This window comes from Kogia breviceps, chromosome 5 (assembly GCF_026419965.1).
Source record: "Kogia breviceps isolate mKogBre1 chromosome 5, mKogBre1 haplotype 1, whole genome shotgun sequence".
Taxonomy (NCBI): domain Eukaryota; kingdom Metazoa; phylum Chordata; class Mammalia; order Artiodactyla; family Physeteridae; genus Kogia; species Kogia breviceps.
This window is the reverse complement of record NC_081314.1, coordinates 119,836,286-119,861,439: the sequence shown is the minus strand read 5'-3', so window position 1 is coordinate 119,861,439 and position 25,154 is coordinate 119,836,286. Positions and strand designations below refer to the sequence as shown.

Below are 25,154 nucleotides of genomic sequence, written 5' to 3'. Positions count from 1 at the left end.
TACGCAGGTATTTGCAGGTAATTTCTTCAGCATGCCTAGACAGTAATGCCTGGTACTGAAGTCTCACCCATCCAATTTGTCATGAACTACAGTAGAAGTATTCTTTAGTTGCTATAGCTCCACTGAAAGAGTAGCAAAAGTGATATATTTATTCATGAATTTATATGTAATATTGATTGAGCACCTAATATTTTCATCTTTAGAACTTGATAGTGTATGTGACAAACGTAAGGTGCAGAGTTGTTGAAAACATGGAGGCTTTAGGGAAATGTAGGTAAGGTATATTATTCAGAATGACCTTTGATTTGGTAGGGCAGAACAGGCAGTAGTGGAAAATCACAATAGAGAGATAGGCAGAAACTGTATTTTGAATGACTTGTTATTGCATAAAAAAGACTTTATCTTATAATGGTAGTCTTTAGCTTTATGGGGTCACCAATTCCTTTGAGTATAGTGATAGAGGTTATACTAATAAAATAATTATACATTATAGTAACACTAATAGTAGTGAACATTCACTGAGTGCTTACTGTGCGCTCAGCGCATGGAAAAATCACATGTAGTCTTCACAACACTAGTAGGTTGGTACTGCTATGTTTTATAGATGTGGAAACCAAAGTGTGGCGAGGGTAGGAAGCTTGCCTGATTTCATACTCCTATCTCACACTTGGACAAGAGCAATTGCAAGTCAGAGTCTTCTTAAAGACAGAAAAATCTATATTAACTGTCAAAGATCTGCTTTGTTGTTTCTTAAAAATGTACATGCACACATGCAAACAAAATTTTACCCCCAATATCTGAGATGCCATCCTCTATTCCATGTTTTACCTCTATTCCACATAAGGTAATCCATGGTTTAAGAACCATATTTGAAAAGATAATGGTGTAATGCAATGCGATTTCATATGTTAGGCCAAATCACAGCTGGATGTCAGTTGGAAATGAACAAGTCTAAAACCAGTCATTGTGTGTATGACTTGGAGACGATGCAGCTAATGCATTTGGCTCATGACAGCTATAATTTTGGGGGTAATGACTTAGCCATTATTCTTTAAAGAAAGTTTCTGGATTGTATTAACATTTTCAATTCTGTTTTAAAAAGCCTTAGTTACTATACAGTAAATGACTATTTTATTTTTGCTATTTTAACTAGGGTTATTGAATCTCAATTTAAATTTATAATAAAACATTTCAGATTAGAGGAAAATATGTCGAGTTTTAGGCAGATTAATCAGAAACTAAATATTTAACAGAGCTTATTAGCACAGGTGTAAAATATCAGTGCTAGTAGGAATGGTGTTTTCTGACACTGACCCTGGGACCTTTGACTCTGCAGTTACTAAGATTAATGCTACTGCCACAGCATTTTCAGAATATATTGCTTAGGAAATAGAATAGAAAGCCAAAATGTTATCAGTCCATTAGGAGTTTATGTAAGGAGAATGCCCTTTTCTGGAAACCTATTCATAGGCTCCACCAAATAAATATTGATAGTTTTTAGAAAATTAAACATTATTAAACAATTGAATGAGGTTGGAGATTGTTTCATTGCATCATCTTTTGCAAAGCCAAATGCAATTTTAAAACCACATCAAAATATTATAAATACGACAGTAAGAAGCTAAATTTCAAAGGTATCTTCCTGGAATACAGATTGTTTTTGTCACCATAAGGCAAATCTGCATAACCCATGAAAACCTCTGATTTGGTGGCAAATCACTCTTTAAAGAATGACTTCAACCATGGTAAGATGTAACAAATTGATTTGAAATAGTTTTGGATGAATGTTCAGGTTAATACGTTGGCTCCTCACTGAATTGTTGGAAAATGAATTTATAAAGTAGGAAATTAATATTTTATTTCTCAGGAATATATCACTACTAAAAACTTACTGGAAACTTAGAGACTTGTGGTTTCAAAATTTCTCTTCAGTTTTATATATATATTCTCATGTGTTTAACCCCTGTTTTTGATTGCTTTCTGCTATTGGTTTTAACTTGCCCAAACCAGTCCTGCCTTCCGTCTGGATGCTGGTGTTCTGTCACCTGGGCCCACCTGCTCACAAGAGGTCAGTGGCTCACTGCATTGGATGTAGGCAGCCAGAAAATGAATTACTAAGTTAAGCCATTAAAAACTTATGTAACAAGGGCACTGAATAACATGAGGTGGTGGGGAAACAAAGAGGGAAAATATGTTCCACTTTTAATGTTTTCAGTAATTTCTGCTAAGGATACACTGATATAGACCTGAAATACAGTTGTGAAGTTCAGAGAAAAGTTTTATGAAAGCTGCCTTAGTTACCTTATCCTGAAATAGCAGCTACTCACCCTGAATAAGGAAGGAAATTTTAAATATCTTTGACCAAGATTATATTATAAATAATTGTTTATATTTTAAATAAACAATTTACTTTTAAGATAAGTTATCTATGTTTTACCGGTTGGTGTTTGGTTTAAATGATTTGTAACACCATGTATTTATTGGCAATGTAAGTAAATTTAACATAAATTTAAGAATAAATTCTGAGTGTTACACGAGCTGCTTTTTACACAAAAGCTTTTAAATCATTGTTAACCTTTGGAGGGTGCTCTTAGAAGGCATTTTGGCAACCATGGCTTTTTTTTTTTTTTTTTTTTTGCGGTACGCGGGCCTCTCACTGTTGTGGCCTCTCCCTTTGCAGAGCACAGGCTCCGGACGCGCAGGCTCAGCGGCCGTGGCTCACGGGCCAAGCCGCTCCGCGGCATGTGGGATCCTCCCGGACCGGGGCACGAACCCGTGTCCCCTGCATCGGCAGGCGGACTCTCAACCACTGCGCCACCAGGGAAGCCCAACCATTGCTTTTTGATAGTAGACATAAGACCTATCAAGGGCAAACCTTTCTAATCTCTACTTATATTAAAAGTATGAACATTAATCTCTACTGTATATCTTTAAAAATTTGCTCTGTGGTAATAAATTTAAATTGCTCCCTATTATCTTTTCCTATGTCTATGTCCATTATGATGTTACAGCCATAAAAAGTGTATCATGTTATAAAACAATGAACTTGTAGCAACTTACTCTTCTAGTTGCCTCAGTTTGGGGATGAAGAAATGGTACCATGAGGAAGTTTAGGTAACTTGCTTAAGGTCACATACCTAACAAACAATGGCCACGGAAAAAAGAAGCCAAACCAAAACAAAGAAAAAAACCCCAATAACTGAAATCTAGCACTTGGGACTTTCTATTTTAGACTTACCCAAAATATGGGTAAGAAGGAGGAGAGCGCTTCCCTGGTGGCGCAGTGGTTGAGAGTCCGCCTGCCGATGCAGGGCACATGGGTTCGTGCCCCGGTCCGGGAAGATCCCACGTGCCGCGGAGCGGCTGGGCCCGTGAGCCATGGCCGCTGAGCCTGCGCGTCCGGAATCTGTGCGTCCGGAGCCTGTGCTCCAAAACGGGAGAGGCCACAACAGTGAGAGGGCCGCGTAACGCAAAAAAAAAAAAAAGAAGGAGGAGAGACAAAGAAGAAAAAGTTATCCTGGAAATGGACTCCCAGCTAAGGCAAAGTGTTCTAGTCTCAGCTTTGGGGAAAGAAACTTCAATTATTTGCTTCTCTTTTTCTTTCTCCTTCTCAACTCTAAAATGGAGTTTGGGACAAGAGGGTCTCTGGTAGCTCAGTGTTTTGCCTGTTGGACCTGGAAGACTGTATACATAGGGATGATACTAGATGCCATACTGTACAACTGAAACTTACAGAATTAAGGCTGCCAAGTTTGACAAGAAATGTCTTTAATCTTTGTCATTTTCCTTTCACACCCTTGGCCCTTTAGTTTTATGACATTAAAAAGCCAGTTAGCACCAAAACAAGGATTAATCTCCAAAATATACAAATAGCTCATGCAACTCAATATCAAAAAAAAAAAAAAAAACAATCAAAAATGGGCAGAAGATCTAAATAGATGTTTCTCCAAAGAAGCCATACAGATGGCCAAAAAGCACATGAAAGATGCTCAACATCACTAATCATTAGAGAAATGCAAGTCAAAACTACAATGAGATATTACCTCACACCAGTCAGAATGGCCATCATCAAAAAGTCTACAAACAATAAATGCTGGAGAGGGTGTGGAGAAAAGGGAACCCTCCTACACTACTCTTGGTGGGAATGTAAATTGGTACAGCCACTATGGAGAACAGTATGGAGGTTCCTTAAAAAACGAAAAATAGAACTACCGTATAACCCAGCGGTCCTACTCCTGGGCATAACCCAGAGTAAACCATAATTCAAAAAGATACATGCACCCCAATGTTCATTGCAACACTATTCACAATAGCCAAGACATGGAGGCAACCTAAATGTTCATCAGCAGATGAATAGATAAAGAAGATGTGTTACATAGATATAATGGAATATTTTACTAAGTCATAAAAAGAAACAAAATTGGGTCATTTGTAGAGATGTGGATAGACCTAGAGATTATCATACTGAGTGAAGTAAGTCAGACACAGAAAAAAAATGTCATATGATATTGCTTATATGTGGAATCTAAAAATAGGGTACAAATGAATTTGTTTATAAAACAGAAGTAGAGTCACAGATGTAAAAAACAATATTATGGTCACTAGGGGATGGGGGGTGGATAAATTGGGAGATTGCGACTGACATATATACACTACTATGTATAAAATAGATAACTAATAAGAGCCTGCTGTATAGCACAGGGAACTCTACTCAGTACTGCGTAATGGCCTACATGGGAAAAGAATCTTAAAAAAAAAAAGCCATTTAGAATTTTTGTAATAAATAAGTAGTATTTCAGGCCTCAATTTAATTTTGATGTCCTTTCTAATTTAAACTTATTTTTAACACTGCTGTACTTCCAGAAGAAATGAGAATCTTATAAATGTATTTAGTTCATTGCCAAATTAGATCATCTCCTGAGAGAATTTCAGTAAGGTTCAAATGGATAAAACAGTCTTTGTGTTTTCCAAACATTAGCTTTCTCACCACATCTTATCACATCATAGGACTCCTAAGAAAAAAAAGTCGCCTGTATCCCTCCTTTATTTCCCCCTCTGATAAGGGAAGTACACTGGAACTTAATCATTATGAAGAATTCAAGGATGGAACAATTCTAAGGTCAGACTTGATGGAGTTATTAATTAACTCCATTGCATTACAAATTACATTAGCTCACTAATAAATGTGGACAGCATTAGTAGTGGCACTGAGATATGTTTCTTTCTGTGGAGAAAATTTTGAATAGGATTTATTCTGGTAAAATAGAAAGCAGTAATGGCTTTAATCCTTTTGAAATCTAGTGTAAAGTGATCAGCCTGGTCTAGCTAAAATTTGCCATGCAGAAAAAGTTAATACAAGAATGACCTCAGAAAGGAGAAACTTGTCAGTGTGATTCGTTTTAAGGGGAAAATTTTGGAAAGAATATTTGTAATAGATTATAGACGGGAAATATCAGGTACACTGGATGCTTACCCCATGTCCTGGTGATCTATATATATGATTTCTTTTAATCATCTAAACCAACTCTTGAGACATTGGTGTTCTGATTTGTACCTGGTAAAAATGAGGCATAAATATTTGCTGGCCAGTAACCCATTCCTTTGTTCCTACCACACCACCTCTTTTTTGTGATGGGTCATCCAGCCTTCACTTTTTCATGTTGCACTAGGTACCTCTCAAACTGGGGGAGGGATAACTTCAGGAAGAATCTCTGGTCACGCTCAGATCTGGAGTAATCATAGAATATCTTGCTGGCTTTATTTTACTAAATTTTTTGGAAAATATTTTGTTAAACATACTTATTATGAACTAGGACACAATGTATATTACATACTTTTTTTTTTTTTTTTGTGGTACGCGGGCCTCTACACTGTTGTGGCCTCTCCTGTTATGGAGCGCAGGCTCCGGACGCGCAGGCTCAGCAGCCATGGCTCACGGGCCCAGCCGCTCCGCGGCATGTAGGATCTTCCCAGACCGGGGCACGAACCCGTGTGCCCTGCATCGGCAGGCGGACTCTCAACCACTGCGCCACCAGGGAAGTCCACATACATTTTTAAGAAAAAGAAAAACGGACACTGCATAGAAATTTTGCTGGAGGGAAAATTCAGAGAACTTTGAAATGTGTTGCTTAGCTAGATATGCTATCTAGTATGTGAATGAAAAGTAAAGCGTAGTCCAAGGAAATATTATATTCCAACTGAATAAGGAGAAGTTTACTTTCAAATATGTGAAATGGAATCAACAGGTGTTCTCAGTGCTTTATCCTCCTTTATTATATTATGTAATTGAAATCACTTCTGAAAACAACAGTTCTGTAGCACTCACTGCAAATGAGTGGTTATTGACTAAATAAAACTAAATTTAAATATATTCACAAATTATGATTTTATACTTCACCTCCAATTCTTTAAAGTTTAAAGCATTAATAACCCATTCAGTTTGTTTTTTATTAAATATTTTACTAAAATCATTACAAAATCATTGTTTGAGAGTCTCTGAGAAGCGGAAATAATCCATTATGTAAATTTGGGTGCTTAGAACATTATGCAAAGATGCATCTTCATTCAGCTTACTAATTTGGTATTTCTATGGCATGCTTACATCTAGCCAGATATAAGTGCATACCCTTCTCCTGGTAGGCATGCTATAACTGCAGCTTCTTAGATCCTTCCACTTGTAACTTCTGATGCATTCTGTTCAATGTGGAACCAAGAATCTTCATTTAAAAAAATATCCCAGGTGATTTTGACGCTGGTAGTCTAAGAATCACACTTTGAAAAAACGAGGAAGATCTTTTCTGATTTTATTACGACTAGAGGCATTAATTTGACTTATTTTATGGAAATCAGTTTTAGAAGGGGTTTTGTATTTAGTCTCATTGTAGTATGCATTCTTTACTTAAGCTTCCAGCATTTTCAGAAGCCTAGTACATTTTGGATGAAAGGCCTTGAGTTCTAATTCTGCCTCTACTAGCTGTTCAATTATGGACAGATCACTTGACTATTTTATAGCTTACTTGGACAGTAAAAATAAACATTTGGATATTCACCTATAGTACCCTATGACTAATTTACATTGTTTTTTTATAATAGCTAAAGACAGTTGAATAAAATGTTTTAGATTAAACTTGACTATTTTATTGCACAATTCATAATTGAGATATAAAATGATGTCCAAACTTGCTGTTAGCTGCAAGCAAAGTTAGAATTGCAGATAGTAATTCTATACAGTGCTTAGCGCATCTGACCAAATAGAGATCCTGAATACTTCCAATTACATGAGCAAAATATTATTTTCCTGCTGTTGATGTATGTTTTCATCTGAAATCTGGAGAAAAAAGTTCTATGGTCCTATATAAAAAAATAAACAAACTAAAGTTATTAATGTAAATTGATAAACAGGTGCTCTAGAGAAGGACTGGCAAACTTTTTCTGCAGAGGATCAGATCACAGTGTTTGTGGACAATATACAGTCTCATTCTTTCTTCACCTTCTGCTTCTTTTATCCTTCTTCCTCCTCTTTTTTTAACAACGTGCTGAAAATGTTAAACCATCCTTAGCTCAAGGTCATACTAAAACTGTTTAAAGCAGTGCTTCTCAAACTTTAATGCACATATGCATTGCCAGGGAATCTTCTTACGCTGCGGATTCTGATTCTGTAGGTCTGGGGTTGGGCTGGGGACCCTGTATTTCTTATTTGCCCTTGGATATCAAAGCTTTTGAAGTTAAACTGTTTCATGGCTTTTCATGTGATGAACAGCCCCCTCTACTGTTGGGTTTTGAATCCCCAGTGACTTTGGCTGACAACTCAAGATATCTTTTTTGTTTTTTAACCAAATAATGGGGTTGTTTTGATCCTAGTACTTTAGTGGCCCTTCATAATTTTAAAGCGTCAGACCTCTTTGGAAATTTGATGAAATCTGTAGCCCTTCTTGCTACTAATCCCTCCTGCCCACACAAGAATACCCATTTTTATACACAATTTCAAAGAATTCACAAACCCATCTAAGGCTTACCCATCTTAAGGGTCACTGCTATAGTTGTGTAATGTCTGAATTTAAGGGAGTTCAAAATTAATTCCCTCACTTTTAATAACATCTTAAAATTTAGATTGCATATGTTTTTGCATATCTCCATATCATTCTATCTATCTATCTATCAATCTATCTACCTACCTATATGACTATCAATCATCTATCTGACTGGTACAACCTTTTAACTTTATTTTATGCCCTATTGGCCATTGCTGGCCTGATGATTACATTTAAACTTAAAACTATGAATGAGGAAAATAGCCTAACTATTGGTCAGAATGAACATGAATTGTTACAATGCCTTGTATTAAATTTGTTCACAGTGCCTTTACTTATGACTTTTTAAAAACTACTTTATTGAGATATAATTCATACATACTTTACTCATTTAAAGTGTACAATATAATAGTTTTTATTATTTTCATGGAGTTGTCCAACCATCACCATAAATAATTTTAGAATATTTTCATCACCCCCAAAAGATTCTCCAGTCCCCCTTCACCTCTCACCCCCATTACCTACCCTAGACAACTGAAAATCTATTTTTGTGTCTATGAATTTAACTATTCTGGACATTTCTATGTAAGTGGAATCATTTTGTGACTAGCTTCTTTCACTTAGCATAATATTTTCAGTGTTCACTTATGTTATAGTGTGTATCGGTACTTCATTCATTTTTATTGCTGAATAATATTCCATTATGTGGATATATAACATTCATTTATGCATTCATCAGTTAATGGACATTTGGGTTCTTTCCATTAAAAAAATATTATGAATAATGCTGCTATCAATGTTACAGTTTTTGTGGGGACATAAGATTTCATTTCTCTTGGGTATATACCAGGCAGTGGAATCGCTGGGTCATATGTTAATTCCAGAACTTTTTGAGGAACTCCAGATAGTTTTCCAAAGTGGCTGTACCATTTTACATTCCCACCAGCAATGTATGAGGCTCTCACTTTTTCAATGTCCCAGACAATACTTGTTATTTTACACTCTTTGGATTATTGCCATCCTAGTGGATGTGAAGTATATCTCGTGGTCTGGATTTGCATTTCCCTGATAGCTAATGATGTTGAGAATCTTTTCATGTGCTTACTGACCTTTTGTCTAACTTTTTTTGATAAATGTCTATTCAAATCCTTTGCCCATTTTTAAATTCGGTTATTTGTACTTTTATTTAGTTGTAAGAGTTCTTTATATGTTCTAGATATAAGTCCTCTATCAGATATATGATTTGCAATTTTTTTCTGATTCTGTGGGTTGTTTTTCCTTTTCTAATGTTTTTTTCAAGAACAAATATATTTGTTGCATGTGATTTTGGTGTCATATTCATGAAGGTTTTGACTAACTCAAGATCATAAAAATATGCTCCTGTAATTTCTTTTGTCTGATAATTTTACCTCTTACATTTAGGTTGTAGATATTCTTTTGAATTTTTTATAACAGCGGAGTAAAGCTACTACAAGAATATCCAAATGCAACAGCACTAGAATAGTTTACATATGTTATAGTGATAAATGAGTAAAATTCTCTGAGTGCTATTGGACATCTTAGATTCTAAATCTTATTGCTAAATAGTTTAGATGTTTTGCCTCTAATTCTCTTATTAGTCTATTAGTTTATATTTTATTTAATAAGTGTTAGTGTATTTCAGGTCCTGTTCAGGACTTATTCAGTCCAAACTGCCTAATAAGGCAGAGAACTTTTTGATGTAGAAAATAGCACTCTAAAAACATGGACAGTTAACTTGCTTAGTTTTAATGATAGAACAACTTTGGCATTAGGGAGAATGTAGATGATTGCATATGGAAGATTAAAGAAGAGCAAGGAAGGTATCCAAACAAGATGATTGTGGCTACCGTATGTCTGTTACATGAAAAGTGACATATAACTCTTGGTGCATTTTAGTATCAGTTTCTGTGGCTATGTGTCCAGACCTTTACATTTGGGAATATGCTACTGATTTGCAAGCTATGATTAGTTATTCATATTTAAGTACTTTGGGATCTTATTTATTACTTTTAAAAATAATTCTTACTTTTTATATTCTATAAATTCCTCATTTGTGTTAGGGCCTCAGTACTTACTATATATAACCTCCTTTATTATTGAGATGCAGGTTGTGATTTTCTGTCCATATTTAAATGCTTTGGGTCTCTTTAGTTCTTTTCTTAAAATTTTGACCTGTGTAGTGTAAATTACTCTTGCTTTAGGTACCTAGCACTTGTAATGTATAAGTTCCTTCTTGTGTCTGATGAGCTAACAAATGGTAATCAGCAACCTTTAAAAGTTAATCCTCTCCAGAAAAGGTTCATTCACTACCAAATTAAATTCCCTTTATTAAATTCAAATACAAATTTTAAATTAATATTGAAAGTTAACTGGAATAACATTGATGAGTAAATATTACTTCTGTTTATTGAACAGAAATGTCCCAGTATTGGGTGATTGGTTGGAAAATTGTAAGAGCTTTTTTTTTTTTTTTTTTTTGGAATGCGGGCCTCTCACTGTTGTGGCCTCTCCCGCCATGGCTCACGGGCCCAGCCGCTCTGCGGCATGTGGGATCTTCCCGGACCGGGGCACAAACCCGTGTCCCCTGCATCCAGGCGGACTCTCAACCACTGCGCCACCAGGGAAGCCCTGTAAGAGCTTTTAAAAGCTTGTATGTAGATTATCATTCTGTCTCCAGACAGAGTTCTCTCAGCTGTCTCCTTTAGAATTATTTGCAGCAGCTGGTAGGACCTTTCCACAAATAATGGCTTCTGACACTTCATAAATTAAAATATTCAAAACAGTACATTATGCAAAATTTTCATCTTAAAATATCAAACAGGTCCTTCTCTTCCTATTTCTTCTAACTTTGAATGGCCCCATTTTCATTGTAGCCACAGGAAAGTTATTGGTACCTGTCACACTTCCTTACTGTATGGAATACCACATTCTGTCATGTGTTTATTTTATGGTGTAACATATCTTTCTTCTTTTTTCTACCTTAAGTGTTTCAAGGTCAGGTTCTTTTTATTGTTCTCTGGGATATAGAAGTACTCTCACCTGTCTTTTTTGCCTCCATCACTATCTATCTTTTACTGTACAGACCAAAAGAACCTTTCTAATACATAGGTGGTCATGTCACTGCTCCCTCAAAATCAGTTAGCCATATGGAATAAAAGTCACACTCCTTAGCGTGGTATTTTAAGCCCTTTTGTCTCTGGCTATAAGACTGCCTTTTACCTTCACCTGCCACGTTCACTTCCTCCCTGATTATGAAACGTTTTATACATATATTGTCACTTCTCTGTCCTTTTGTTCATGCTATTTCTTCATTCTGAATGTCTTTCCCCTTCTGTTGACATATTATTTTCATTCTTTACACCTCAATTTAAATGCTACCTTTTCGGGGGAAGCCTCTCACTGTGCTCTAGTTAGAGTTGACATTACTTTTCCCGTAATACATTTCTTGGACCTCCGTGCAACACTTACTTCAACATAGTGATTTAACCTGAGTTCCTCAGTCAGACATACCTGGATTCAAATCCTACCTCTACTGCTTACTTCTTCCACAGTCCTGGAATATGTCATTAAACTTCTTCCTCATCTGTTAAATTCAGATACTATTTGTACATAATGTTCAGGTCCTTTTTTGTGTTGACTCTGATAGCACAATGCCAGCATGATAAACGTTTTGTGTGTGTGTATTTTAGGCACTTGTCCACTTGGCTTTCTCCCCTAGTACATAGTAAGCACTTTGAAGACAGGAAATTAACCTCACTCGTCTTAGTACCCATTGCAACTTCCTGGTTCCAAAAGAAAATTTCATGCTTAATTTTATTTGCCCTGACTCATGGAACATGTTAAACCTAACTCATTAGAATTGACATATTAATTTATTGCTATATTGTCTTGTTCCACAAGGGACTTGGAATGACTTACGAGATGCATAAAGAACAAAAGGCTGAAACATAAATAAAATAGTAGTAAGTGCAGTTTGAATGATTGAATAGTTTAATTTTATCAGTATGAACCTAAGTGAAACAAACGCTATAGATAAGGAATGTTAAAGCTTGTCTTCATTCTGTCACATTTTGTAGGATCTCGTCTTCGCCAGGAAGACTTTCCCCCGCGGATTGTGGAGCACCCTTCCGATGTCATTGTCTCTAAGGGAGAGCCCACCACGTTGAACTGTAAGGCCGAGGGCCGGCCAACGCCCACCATTGAGTGGTACAAGGATGGTGAGCGGGTGGAGACTGACAAGGATGATCCCCGGTCCCACAGGATGCTTCTGCCCAGCGGATCCTTATTCTTCTTGCGCATCGTGCATGGGCGCAGAAGTAAACCTGATGAAGGAAGCTACGTGTGTGTTGCAAGGAACTATCTCGGTGAAGCAGTGAGTCGAAATGCATCTCTGGAAGTGGCATGTAAGTAAACGTAATGAATCTCATAAATGGCATGCGCTTTTACTTTGATTTTTTTTTAATAAGCTTTGATTTGTTCTTATAGATGCTTAATACCTATAGAATAAAACAATCAATACTCTCTGCAGAATTTTACTTTGCCTTCTCCAAAGAAAACTCGTCAAAATAATGTATAGCCAAGGTGTTGCAATAAATCTATTTATATTGAAGCAATGTGGGTATTATGATATTATATTAAAGCAAGGCAGCGGTGATGCTGGTCGTATTTAAAATTTGAATTATTAATGAGAGATATAATAAAATATTAAGGTTGGCGATGTTAAAATAAAAAGTTTATGTGTAACATGGCATAAAATACAAGGTATAACTTCATTATTGTACCTATTCCTGTTACCTGTTTATATATAACTAATATATATACATGTATATTTTTAAAAAATCTAACTTTTATTGGGCAACTTTAAAAAGAATACACTGTTTAGGTTATATTAACTCTTTTACTTCCAGGCTAACTTCAGGGATCATTACCCTAGGCATGCAGGGCAAAATATACCAACAACAGCAACTATATTTTTTTATCAAAAAATTCATCAGAGAAGAGAACTGATTTCTGTTTAGGGACAAAATATGCATATAGAGGGAGGTCTTGCTCAGTTTTGGTAATCAGCAGTAGCTAAGGATTTGTCCTGCCTTTGCCACTTAAAAATATATTTATTTATTAATCAAGTAGCCCAAATAGCACTAGTAAATCAAGGCATCAAGGCTTTGCATCTCTTTGATCATTGAGTACATAACTTTGTTTTTCTGGATGCTTTTCCAGAACAATTTTGAAATATGTTAGATTTGTTTTCTGGTTTATAAGTGAGGATTTGGTGTCATAATTATTTTGGTATTCTCTATTTTGAAGGAATACTTTATCAAGAATTATTTGTGAATAAGATGGCAATAACTGAGCTTAAAAAAAATTTGTGCTCTTCAACTTTCTGCTTGTACCAGTAGGTGTTCATAGGTAAGATAACTGAAATATTTCAGGATGCATGAGTCTTTTTTTTATAGCCGGGATGAGAGTGCTGGATAATAGTTCATGGTCTCATGTCTGCAATTAACTTTGATACTTATACTCACATGCTATATGGTATCACACTAAATTATAAAACTTGTGTATCGAAATTCTCACAGTGTATCATTTACCTTTATACATGAAAACATCTTTTAGTAAACAAAATCATACAATTCCTTATTCAGCTATCACAATGAAAGCTTTTGCTTTTACGCATCCAGTCTTTTGATTTATGCTTTGTACCAAGAAATCTGGAACCCATTCCATGCTTGAAATGTGTAAGTCCAATAGGAAAAGACTACAGGAATCTTAAAACCCAAATTTATTATGTGAAGTACTTTGAGAAATAAGCATTAGAATTTTTGCTAGCAATACCATTTTGTGCCAGTTGCTAGGTAATTTCATTTTTATAACTTACTTCAAAAAGCAGTTAGATTGGGCTTCCCTGGTGGCGCAGTGGTTGAGAGTCCGCCTGCTGATGCAGGGGACGCGGGTTCGAGCCCCGGTCCGGGAGGATCCCACATGCCGCGGAGCGGCTGGGCCCGTGAGCCATGGCCGCTGAGACTGCGTGTCCGGAGCCTGTGCTCCGCAACGGGAGAGGCCACAGCAGTGAGAGGCCCGCGTACCGCAAAAAAAAAAAAAAAAAAAAAAGCAGTTAGATTAAATGCAGTTTAGTGAGATTTGGAATATACACACAGAACCTCAAGAATGCAAATATTGCTAACTGTCCATTTTTATTTTGAAATATCTTATTTCTGGAATATTTCAAACATATTGAAATATTTCAGTGTCAATTCTATTGATTGTTTTCTCCACCAGATCCCTTTATAGTAAATATAACATGCATTATTCTTTCCTTTTATAGATAAAATGAAACCCATGATAGTTAGGTGACCAAGACTAAGACAATAAATTAATGGGGAATTCAAGATCAGACGATGATTGTTCTAATTTTCAGTTTGAGAGAATTGTACCATATTTCAAAAAACGCTCAGATAAAACCTAGCTCATCTTATATAAATAAAAATAAAGAACTTTTAATTAAAAGTTTTTCTTTTATCCACTCAGCAGCAAATAACTTTTTTTATTTTTTTTAATTGAGGTATAGTTGTTGTATAATATTTTATCCATTTCAAGTACACAACCTAGTGATTCACAAGTTTTAAAGGTTAAATTCCATTTATGGTTATTATAAAATATTGGCTAAATTCCCTGTGTTGTGCTTTGTATATCTTTGTAGCTTATTTATTTTAAGCAAATAACTATTTTTAATCCTTCACTTTCTTCTCAATATTAAAGTTTATCTAAATTGGCCAGTTATTTTACTGTTAGACATCTATAAACTTATCTTTATTCTGATCCTTAGCATTGTTAAAATTGCTCCCAACACACATGTATCTTGTACTTTTATTTAACATAAAGGATTTATCTCTTTCTTAATTGCATCATTAATAATGAATCAAACTGTTTTAGAGGGAAAATTTTAAACCACAATTTTTTTTTCATGTAATATGAAAGTTGCATTTTTCTTTATTTTTAAATCAATGAGCTTTGAGAAATGCTAAAAAATACTTCTGACCTAGAGAGGAAAACAAGAAGGGTTCTAAATTGGATTTAGCTAGTGAATAAAATTCTTTCTTCTAATGCCCTGTCAACAGTTCATGCCATTTGAGGCAACAAAAGATCAAATAATATCCATTTATATGTTGCTCATCCCTTTCGCATTAGCTCATCAGTCTTCTCCATTTCCTTGTGTGTTTCATAAAATGTGTTAATATGGAAATTTAGGTCTAAGCATTGTGATTTGTCAATCCTATTGGTAACCAAGGTATATTTTTATAAAATGATAGGAACCGCTGGTGGGTCATATAAATGTCTGGCCTTCATATTTTAGGACACTCAACGTAATTGCTCAATTATGGCATATCCATTTCTTCATTTGTTAAAGGAAAGAATGGAAAGCTAAAAACACTATGTATTTGGAGAGTGGCAGGTAGCTTGATATGAGGTTGGTGGGCAGCGTAAGTTAGAAAGATAGGCATGTGCTGAATCATAAAATCCAGACTTTTTGTTATGTAAAAGGAGAGTCTTTTCTTTCAGTTTCGAAAGAAAATTGAAGATAGGGTTAAAGGGATGATGATTGAAGTTGGGTGGAGTTAAGAAGGTGTCAAATCATTCAGAAAAGAGTATATGTTAGATTTTAAACTGAACAAAGCAGTGAGGATTAAAAGAAGGAAATAGTTTGAACCGTATTTAGAAATTATAAATTATATCACTTTATGGTTGGTTTGGGGAATAGAGGGTGATTCCCAGATGTTTTTGGTGGAGTGACTGTGTATATTATGATACCTACCATCCAAAGGGATGGCAGATACAGGAGAAATAACTCTAGTGAGAACAGGAAAGTGAAGTCAGCTTGCTTATATTGTTTGACATACCAATGAAATATCAAGGTAAAAATATGCCATATTCCATTAAGAAAAGAGCTTCTGGAATTGAGAAGTCTTTCCCAGATGGAGGTTGAAGCCAGGGGAGTAGATAGACATAGATGTGATTGTCCAGGCAAGCTGTGTGTAGGGCTGCGATCACTCCCATTGTTTGGAAACAATATTTAATGTTGGGCAAAGGAAAGAAGTCTAGTTCAGGAGGCTCAGAGGAGGTATTGGAGTGATAGAACATGGGAAGTGGAGTGACAAGAAAAATAAGGAAATAATTTTAAGAAAGAAAAAGTGGTTGGCAATGCAAATGCCACCTGGTGGTCTAAATTAAAAGTATCTGTGGTCTCTAGGGCTGGAAAGAAAGCACAGCAGATGAAGAATGAGTTGGTAGTGGAGTTCGAGTGGCAAGTGCTGCCTGTTCTTTCAAGAACTCAGGGGCGGTCAAAATCAGTTGAGAATTGATTTAGGTGTATATAGGAATATCTAGGTGGTATGGATAAGTAGCAAACAACCTTGTTATAATTTTTACTGTGAAATAATTATTGATAAAAAACCTGGAATTTTTGACTCTGCTTCATCTTGATTTTCATTTTTAATTTCAACAATCTTGCTTTCTGCTGTCATATGATATGAGCAGTTTTATTGATAACCGTCTGTCTTGACTGACTGTATAGAAGTTAGCCTGTTTTTATCATACTCTATTCATTCTCTTTTTGCTTTATTAAATACAGAGTTCACTTTTATGTAACGGAACAATATAATTGAGGAAAAAACTATTCAGGGCCAATCATTGCAGTGGAGATTTGAATCACTTACCACATATTTGCTTTTTTCCCCTCTTGGTTTGGAAAAAAAGCAATCCAGAAAATACTTTTTAGATCACTTTAACTCAAGGAAGGTATTTAGGCAAAAAAGTGATTTTTACATATTTAGAAAACAGAATTGCAGGTTCTACAAGTAAGGCACTTGGCACTGAAGAATTTAATACATAGTTTTCCAGTGGGACCACCAAGAGAGCTGAGACGTAGCTGGGGCAGATAGGATTTCAGTTTGAACTCCAGGGCTCCCTGTGTTCGGAGCAAAAGGAGCACAGGGGTCCTCACACAGATTGTGGTTGACTGTGATGCAGCCTGAGTCAGTGGCAGTGCCTAGAGATGGCAGCTGTAGCCCCAGGTGGTAAATATATGACAGCAGCTTGATCTATCGACCAGGGTAAGAGGGGGTTCTGGCCTAAATGAAAATTCATGAAAAATTGATGAAGTCCCCAGATTATTTTTTCCGTTTCCTTTTCTCTGCACTATGCCAGTGCAGAGAGGGGAGATTAAATGAAGTGATGAACACTTTAGTGGCAAGGAGGTTGTGGTTCAAAGGTCAAGGGTCACGTAGAAACTGGTCTTTTTTTTTTCCCCTTTCCTTACTTATAAATCAAAACTAGAACACAAGAACTTTTCAGATTAGCTATGATTTACCTTTGCTTTGATAAAAATAAAATAAAATGGCTAAATGTTTGAAAGTTGGCGTTTGATGCAGCTACAAAAGAGAAGAGATGTGGTTCATAATTCAGGTGGAGAACTAGAAATAGATTGAATTCCATGACTGCAGGGTGATTTCTTTTCTTTTCTTCTTCCTTTTTTCCCTTTTTGTTTCCATGTATGAAGACCCATGCCTCAAGAAAGTCATTTAGAGAAGGAAAAGGTGTTGCATTATTTATGTCACAGATTGCTAGAATAGCAAAGCTATGGAACACTCTACAAACATAATGATCCTGCTTTAAATCCAAAACTAAATTGATGTTTTATCTGTACAAGGAAGAGAGGTTATAGAAGTAGACTGACTTGAGTAACAGAGGTCACAGGTGGCATTAAAAATGAATACAAGGTGAATTGTTTCATTGATATTTCCAAGTTAATAAATATGTAATTTTTTTCTTTTTATTTTTTTACTTTCAGCTGTAAATGAACGTTATCCAGGCAAAATACCTTTATGCTCCAAAAACACATGAGATAAATTAAATTGCAGAAAAGCCTGAGCCATGGAGAGCTTTTTTTAAAAAAATTGCTTTATTGAGATATGGTTCACATATTAAATTTACCCATTTAAAATGTATAATTTAATATTTTTTAGTGTATTCACAGGGTTGTACAACCAACACCACAATCTAATTTGAACATTTTTGTCACTTATAAAGGAAACTCTATACCCATTAGCAGCCAATTCCCATTCTCCTGGAACCCTTCTGCTACATCCCTAAGCAAACACTAGTCTACTATCTTGTCTCTATATATTTGCCTATTCTGGACATGTCATGTAAATGGAATCATACAATACATGGTCTTTTTTGACTAGCTTCTTTTCCTGAGTATAATGTTTTCAGGGGTAATCTTTGTTGTAGCATGTATCAGTATTTCATTTCTTTACACTGCTGAATAATATTCTATTGTGTGGATATACCACATTTTATCCATTCACTCATGTTGATGGAAATTTGGGTTGTTTCCATTTTTTGTCTATTACGAATAATGCTGCTATGAATATTCTTGTACAAGTTTTTGTGTGAAGTATGGTTTCACTTGGGTATTCTCTTGGGTATATATCTAAGAGTGGAGTTGCTTAGTCATATGGTAACTCAACTTTTTCAGGGACTCATAGGTGACTTTTAAGTGTAGATAAAAATATTTATTATTGTTATTGAATTAACTGTATCCAACTCCCCTCTTAGTACAAGGTACAACTAGAAACATTGTCACTGTTTGATAAATATTATTGACTGGCTGTCATGTTATACTTCCTTGTGTTATATGTCCATATTTTAAGATAAGATTTAATTAATTAAAAATATAGGGGGCTTCCCTGGTGGTGCAGTGGTTGAGAATCTGCCTGCCAATGCAGGGGACACGGGTTCGAGCCCTGGTCTGGGAAGATCCCACATGCCGCGGGGCAGCTAGGCCCGTGAACCACAACTACTGAGCCTGTGCGTCTGGAGCCTGTGCTCCTCAACAAGAGAGGCCGCGACAGTGAGAAGGCCTGCTCACTGTGATGAAGAGTGGCCCCCGCTCGCCACAACTAAAGAAAGCCCTCACATAGAAACAAAGACCCAACACACCCAAAAATAAATAAATTAATTTAAAAAAATAGATCTGCTTAAAATATATATATATATATATATAATAATAATAATTAACTCTATAAAGCCACTGAATGGTCATGAAGTTTCTATTTTTTTCTTTGACCTAGTTATTTAATTCAAGTAGGTATGAATTGATTAAATAAATTCTGAAATCACTTCCCTTTATAAAACTTCTTACCAAACCGTGTTGACTTTGGCCCCAATTAACTTGGATAGTCTTGCTATTTGAATCTTACTTCACTTTCTGCCACATTTTTATTTGTCCTGAAAGAGGACAGTATTCTGGCTTCTCAGGAGGTGACATTATCTTTTCTGAGAATAATTGACGTAACCTTTCCTGTTCCCAGGTTATTTTTCCTTTCAAAGGTCTTAAAGTTTGTTTGTTTTTCTTTCATTTACTAGGAAGGTTTAGAATAAGAAATTAATGGTGATTATAATAGAAGTTGATTAAGTAATTCTAGGAGTAGGGAAACAAAGAACTGCTATCATGACTCAACTTTCCTAAAACAAACAAATGTATCTATTTAAATGCATAAGAGGTGACTAGTCAATTGGAACTGATATTCATAGATTTTGACTAAGAAGAATATAAGAGCTACTGGCTTTTTCATGATTCCTCTGTTTGTATTTCGAACAAATTTCAAGAGAGAATGCAGAGAATTTTGGGGGAGGGTATACAGACAACCACTGAAAAACACTCATACCTTAATATACTTGGGCCATGTTATGCACTAAATTGTATCCCCCCCAAATTCATATACTGAAGCTCTAATCCCTAGTACCTCAGGGACTGTGTTGGTAGATTGGGTCTTTAAAGGAATAAATTAAAATACAGTTGTTAGGGTGGGTCCTAATCTATTCTAACTGGTGGCCTTATAAGAAGAGGGCATGTGGACACATAGACACCAGAGATACACATGCACAGAGGAAAGACCATATGGGGACACAGTGAGAACGCGGCCATCTGCAAGCAAGGGGAGAAACCTCAGAAGAAACTAAAACCGCCAACACCTTAATCATCGACTTTTAGCTTCCAGAACTGTGAGAAAATAAATTTCTGCTGTTTAAGCCACACAGACTATGGTATTTTGTGATGGCAGCCCTAGCAAATTAATACAGGCCATTTGTCGTACAGCAAGAGTAACCACTAGTAAGAGACCATATTAAAAAAAAAAACAAACATGATTTGAATCAAATATTGTTTGTGCTCTGTGGATTTGTACTGCCCTGCATCCACAATGTGGGCCCGAGGCTGTTTTGAAAGAAATCTGTAAACTCAGTTGAAAGTATTATAAACTGTGAATGTATGGGCATAGAGGAATCAATCTAAAACATCTTTAACTAGAAAGAAAAGACAATAGCAAATGTTTGGGTATTAGAGAACGGTGTCAGAAGGTACATGAGTGTGTACACGCACACATCTGTGTTACTTGGGCTGTTTTGTCTGTGTACCTTTTAATTGTGTAATACTCCATCAAATTCTTTCATATACAGGTCTCTCCTTTTTTTTTTTTTTTTTTTGTACACGGTCCTCTCACTGCCGCAGCCTCCCCCGTTGCGGAGCACAGGCCCCAGACAAGCAGGCTCAGCAGCCATGGCTCACGGGCCCAGCTGCTCCGCTGCACGTGGGATCTTCCCAGACCGGGGCACGAACCCGTATCCCCTGCGTCGGCAGGCGGACTCTCAACCACTGCGCCACCAGGGAAGCCCCAGGTCTCTCCTTTAATCTTCACAAATGAAGGTGTGAAATTGCTATGCCTGGAGTACCTGTTTGAGCTTATGAACTATTTAAATATGTGTAATGCTGTATTTTGATATCAGGTTTCTTTTAACTGTATTAACTGTATTAACCCCTCTCCCTTTACAAGTCTCAAGTTGCCATTCACTAAAATTAGCCTGAATTAACTCTGATTCCAAGGAAAGCACATAAATAAGAGAAAGAGGAATCTTGATGTTCTCTTCTTTTCAAAAGATGATTTCCAAAAACAGTTTAATCCTGAACTCTGCAAACATGTAAATCCTATCCATGGAATGATAGCCAAACATATTCACAGTGATACTAAGGTGTATTAAGACAAAACTTGTTGAGTTCAGCTCTTGTTTTCAATCTCAGAATTTTTTTTTAGATAAAAGTAAGAAAAGACTATTTATGGTTTGGAGGGTTTCTCACCTATAAACCTTCAATTTATTTGATTTCAGCTGGTTTGTAAATATAAATTGATTCTACTGAAAATGTATATAGGTTGACACTGTAGTTAGGAAACATAATTTTGTGCAGCAACTTGTCTGCTTTTCTCTCAAGATATGTGTTTCATCAGAAAGACAGGTCTCCAATTTTCCTTCGTTATGTTGAATTTGTTTCTGATAACTATACTACACATTGTTTAATTCTGAAGCAGCTCCCACAAGGTTTCTATAATTGCATAAAGTGGGTTGCACTTTTTTCATGCGTGAGTCAGTATATATGGCAAGCTCTTTAGAGGAGTACAGAAGTAAAAACGGCAGGTGAAATTTTGTTCAACTCTGGAAATTTCTTCTTCTGTAGCAGTCTGTAACAGCCTGTGACTTAACCGCTAAAGGATGAGAGGTTCAATTGAGGAATCAACAATTTCTTTACACTCTAAATCAATGGAATTGGTTTTCCTCTTAGGAGATTCTCAAATGCAAACAACATTTTCAACCACCTCTTTCTTAATTAGGAGATACTCATACATTTTTGTCAATAGGGTATATGTTTTACAAGAAGTAATCTAGGAAAACAATATTGGGCCCCTGTTTAGGATTTCTGTAAACTCTCCAAAGTTCCCTAGCAGTACCCTTCTGGGGCTGCTCAGACATCAGTAGTGTCTCTGACCCTTGGAGAGAAGTCACGCAAGGATTGTAAGAGGGGCAGGTGCTTTGAGGATGTGACAGACAGATATATAGGCCCAGAATCTGGTGAATTCCAATAAGTTTTTGTATGTTTATTTTGTTTTTCTTTTTTGTTTTTGCAGAAATTCTACCACCCAAAATAGCCCACGGTCACTTACTCACTGGTTAGCCTAAGCCTGTTAAAAAATTGATCCTCGGGCTTCCCTGGTGGCGCAGTGGTTGAGAGTCCGCCTGCGGATGCAGGGGACACGGGTTCGTGCCCCGGTCCGGGAAGATCCCACATGCCGTGGAGCGGCTGGGCCCGTGAGCCGTGGCCGCTGAGCCTGCGCGTCCGGAGCCTGTGCTCCACAAGGGGAGGGGCCACAGCAGTGAGAGGCCCACGTACCACCAAAAAAAAAAAAAAAAAAAAAAAAAAATTGATCCTCACAAAGCCTGCAAGCAAGGGTGTCCGCCTGGGTTACAGGCAGCAAGAAAAGTCCAATTGGCCTACGCCATTGGCCCTTTAAGTAGCATCACAAGGAGGGCCTAGAAACTGAGTGTAAAGTAACATCTAAGAAGAAAAGGGCTCTTTTTATCACATATACCTTTTTCTGGTAATCAGGCCATTTTCCACTTATACAAGTACGTATTATTTATAAAGACAGTCATTAAGTTTTTTGTGTGGTTATCTAACATCTAAGTCTGTACAAAGACTTTGGCACAAACTTTACAGTTTTTATATATAAACTGTAAAATTATGGAAAGGTAACATGACTTTTACTTCCATAATGTCGTATTCAATATAGACTGTTATGTATACATATATATATATCAACCTGCTTCACTCTCCTCCTACTTGCTTTTTCTGCTTATTCACATTGAATGAGGATGTTCAGTGTTTTTCCTTAAATCTGTTCAAAGGTCTTTATTGCCTTTCTTAGGCATTAGGAGTAAAAAGCAGCTTAAGAGATCCATGCCTTCAATGGTGCTTGTGTTATAAGTGAGAAGCCTGGGAAGCCTCATCAAGTAACAGCTAACCTTCCACTGTGGTGTGGGGTAAGGGCCCTCAGACAGGACATGCCACAGGCATTAGAAGAAGTGACATCAAATGCTTCTGGATGAATATGAATGGAAAGTGGCCTTAGAAAACTGGAGAGAAGTGTAAAAGCAAAGACCTGAGGCTGTGTGTGATTGGCCAGTGTGGGGAGTAATTACTATATTTGTTGGATTGGAGAACATATGTAGGAGAGTAGAGGGAGATAATTTAAATAGGGAAGTAGAGATTGGTCATAATTAAAACGAACTAAGGAGCTTGCACGTTATGCTAGAAGACCTGAGGGAGCCTTCAATGTTTTTTTGATTTGGGAATGTTCCTTGTAAGGTATGAAAGGGGATATGTTAAAGGCAGTATAAGGTGGATTAGAACATGGAAGAGTGTGAAGGTAGGAGATCTATTACAAATTAAGGTATGGTAAGAAGAAGGTTGAGGGGCTTCCCTGGTGGCGCAGTGGTTGAGAATCCGCCTGACGATGCAGGGGATACGGGTTCGTGCCCCGGTCCGGGAGGATCCCACGTGCCGCGGAGCGGCTGGGCCCGTGAGCCATGGCCGCTGAGCCTGCGCATCCGGAGCCTGTGCCCCGCAACGGGAGAGGCCACAACGGTGAGAGGCCCGCATACCACAAAAAAAAAAAAAAAAAGAAGAAGAAGGTTGAGTTAATTTGATGAATTAAATTGATACCTGAAAGACAGGAGATGGCATTTCAAAGGAGAATTGATACAAATTTAAGAAATGAATTTGTGGTCCAAGGGATGATATAAATTTAGTTTGCTACATTTTTGGACAGTACTTTCTAATTGCTAGGTACTCAGCTAGGTGCTGAGGATACTGATATTTAAAACAAGAGTTGTTTAATAAGTATAGAGTTTCAGTTTTGCAAGATGAAAAAGTCCTGGATATCTCTTGCACAACAATGTGAATATACTTAACACTACTGAATTGTACACTTAAAAATGATTGAGATGGTATATTTTATGTTACCTGTGTTTTTTTTACCTCAGAAACAAAAAACAAAAAACAGAACAAGAGATGACTCATGCCATCAAAGAGTGTTCAACAAGATGGTATAAAATGTAAGTCCTAGAGTAAGGAACACACCTGAACATGTGGGAATTCAGAGGAAGAAAATATTGATTTTGCCAGGAGAAATATGGACCAGTTGAAATGATTTCTGTAAGTGGAAAGTCAGTAAAGATAATCACTAAATGCCAGGATTTTTTCCTAAGTGTTTTATATTTATAATTTATTTTGAGTATAATTCTCAAAACAACTTATTATTTTCTCTCTATTATATCTGAGGCCAAATCTTTGTTAACTTAGCAATTTTTGCACAGTAAGAAGAGTTAGGATATGAACCCAGACAGCCTTTGCCTAGAGTTTGCTTTCTTAACTACCATGCTGTGGTCTCATTGATTCATTTAAACAAACAAAATCATTTGACACTTAGAAGAAATCATTAGCATTTGTTTTAGGTATTCTTTCAAGAAATGGTTATCCAGTTGTATACATACAATGAGAATGCTGGACTACATGAAGTCTAAAGCTTCATTTTGGTGCTAAAATTCTGTGATTCATGGGGTACTAAAGGAAACAAACAACAGAAAAGTAAGCTTTTCTTTTTTTAAATTTAGTTATATATTGACATTTAAGAGCTCATTAGTTTATTCAAGTAATTTGATTTTCTCTGTACAGTTCCTAGTTGTCAAATATCAGTATCAGGAAGATCCATCACTTTCAGGTCTTACTGACATGTTTGCAGGCCAAAGCAGCTTGGAGCTTAAGAATCAAATTTATAAGAAGAGTTATGTATCAGTTAATATCTAAAGATAACTTGACTAAGTTTTATTTTAAAAAAAAGGGAGTATGATAATAGCAATGATACCCTTACAGTATATTCTCGAGTTATTTGGAAGTTATTAACATATTAATGTGCATTATCTCATGGCATACATATTTGTAGAAATTTGCTAACTTTGATAGTTTCTAAGTTCAGTACTTAATGTTAACAATGGTCAATTTGGCTTTCAAATCACTCTATTTTTAATTTAAAAATTGATTAAAGGAGGAAGAATTGTTTTTTCAATAAATGATAACTTAGAGCAATTGGATATTCAAAGGCAATAAAAGAAGCTCAACTTACAGTTCAAATATTATACAAAAATGAATTAAAA

At 36.2% G+C, this 25,154-nt stretch overlaps 1 protein-coding gene across 19 annotated transcripts in view; it reads left to right on the top strand.

Annotated features, from left to right (window-relative positions):
- Window positions 1-25,154, top strand: part of ROBO2 (roundabout guidance receptor 2) — a 1,699,370-nt gene that overhangs the window by 1,124,443 nt on the left and 549,773 nt on the right. For all 19 annotated transcript variants that reach the window (XM_067034916.1, XM_067034909.1, XM_067034903.1 and 16 more), the window contains one exon: window positions 12,128-12,454. In XM_067034916.1, the coding sequence (XP_066891017.1) occupies window positions 12,128-12,454 (327 nt within the window). The remainder of the gene's footprint in view (window positions 1-12,127; window positions 12,455-25,154) is intronic.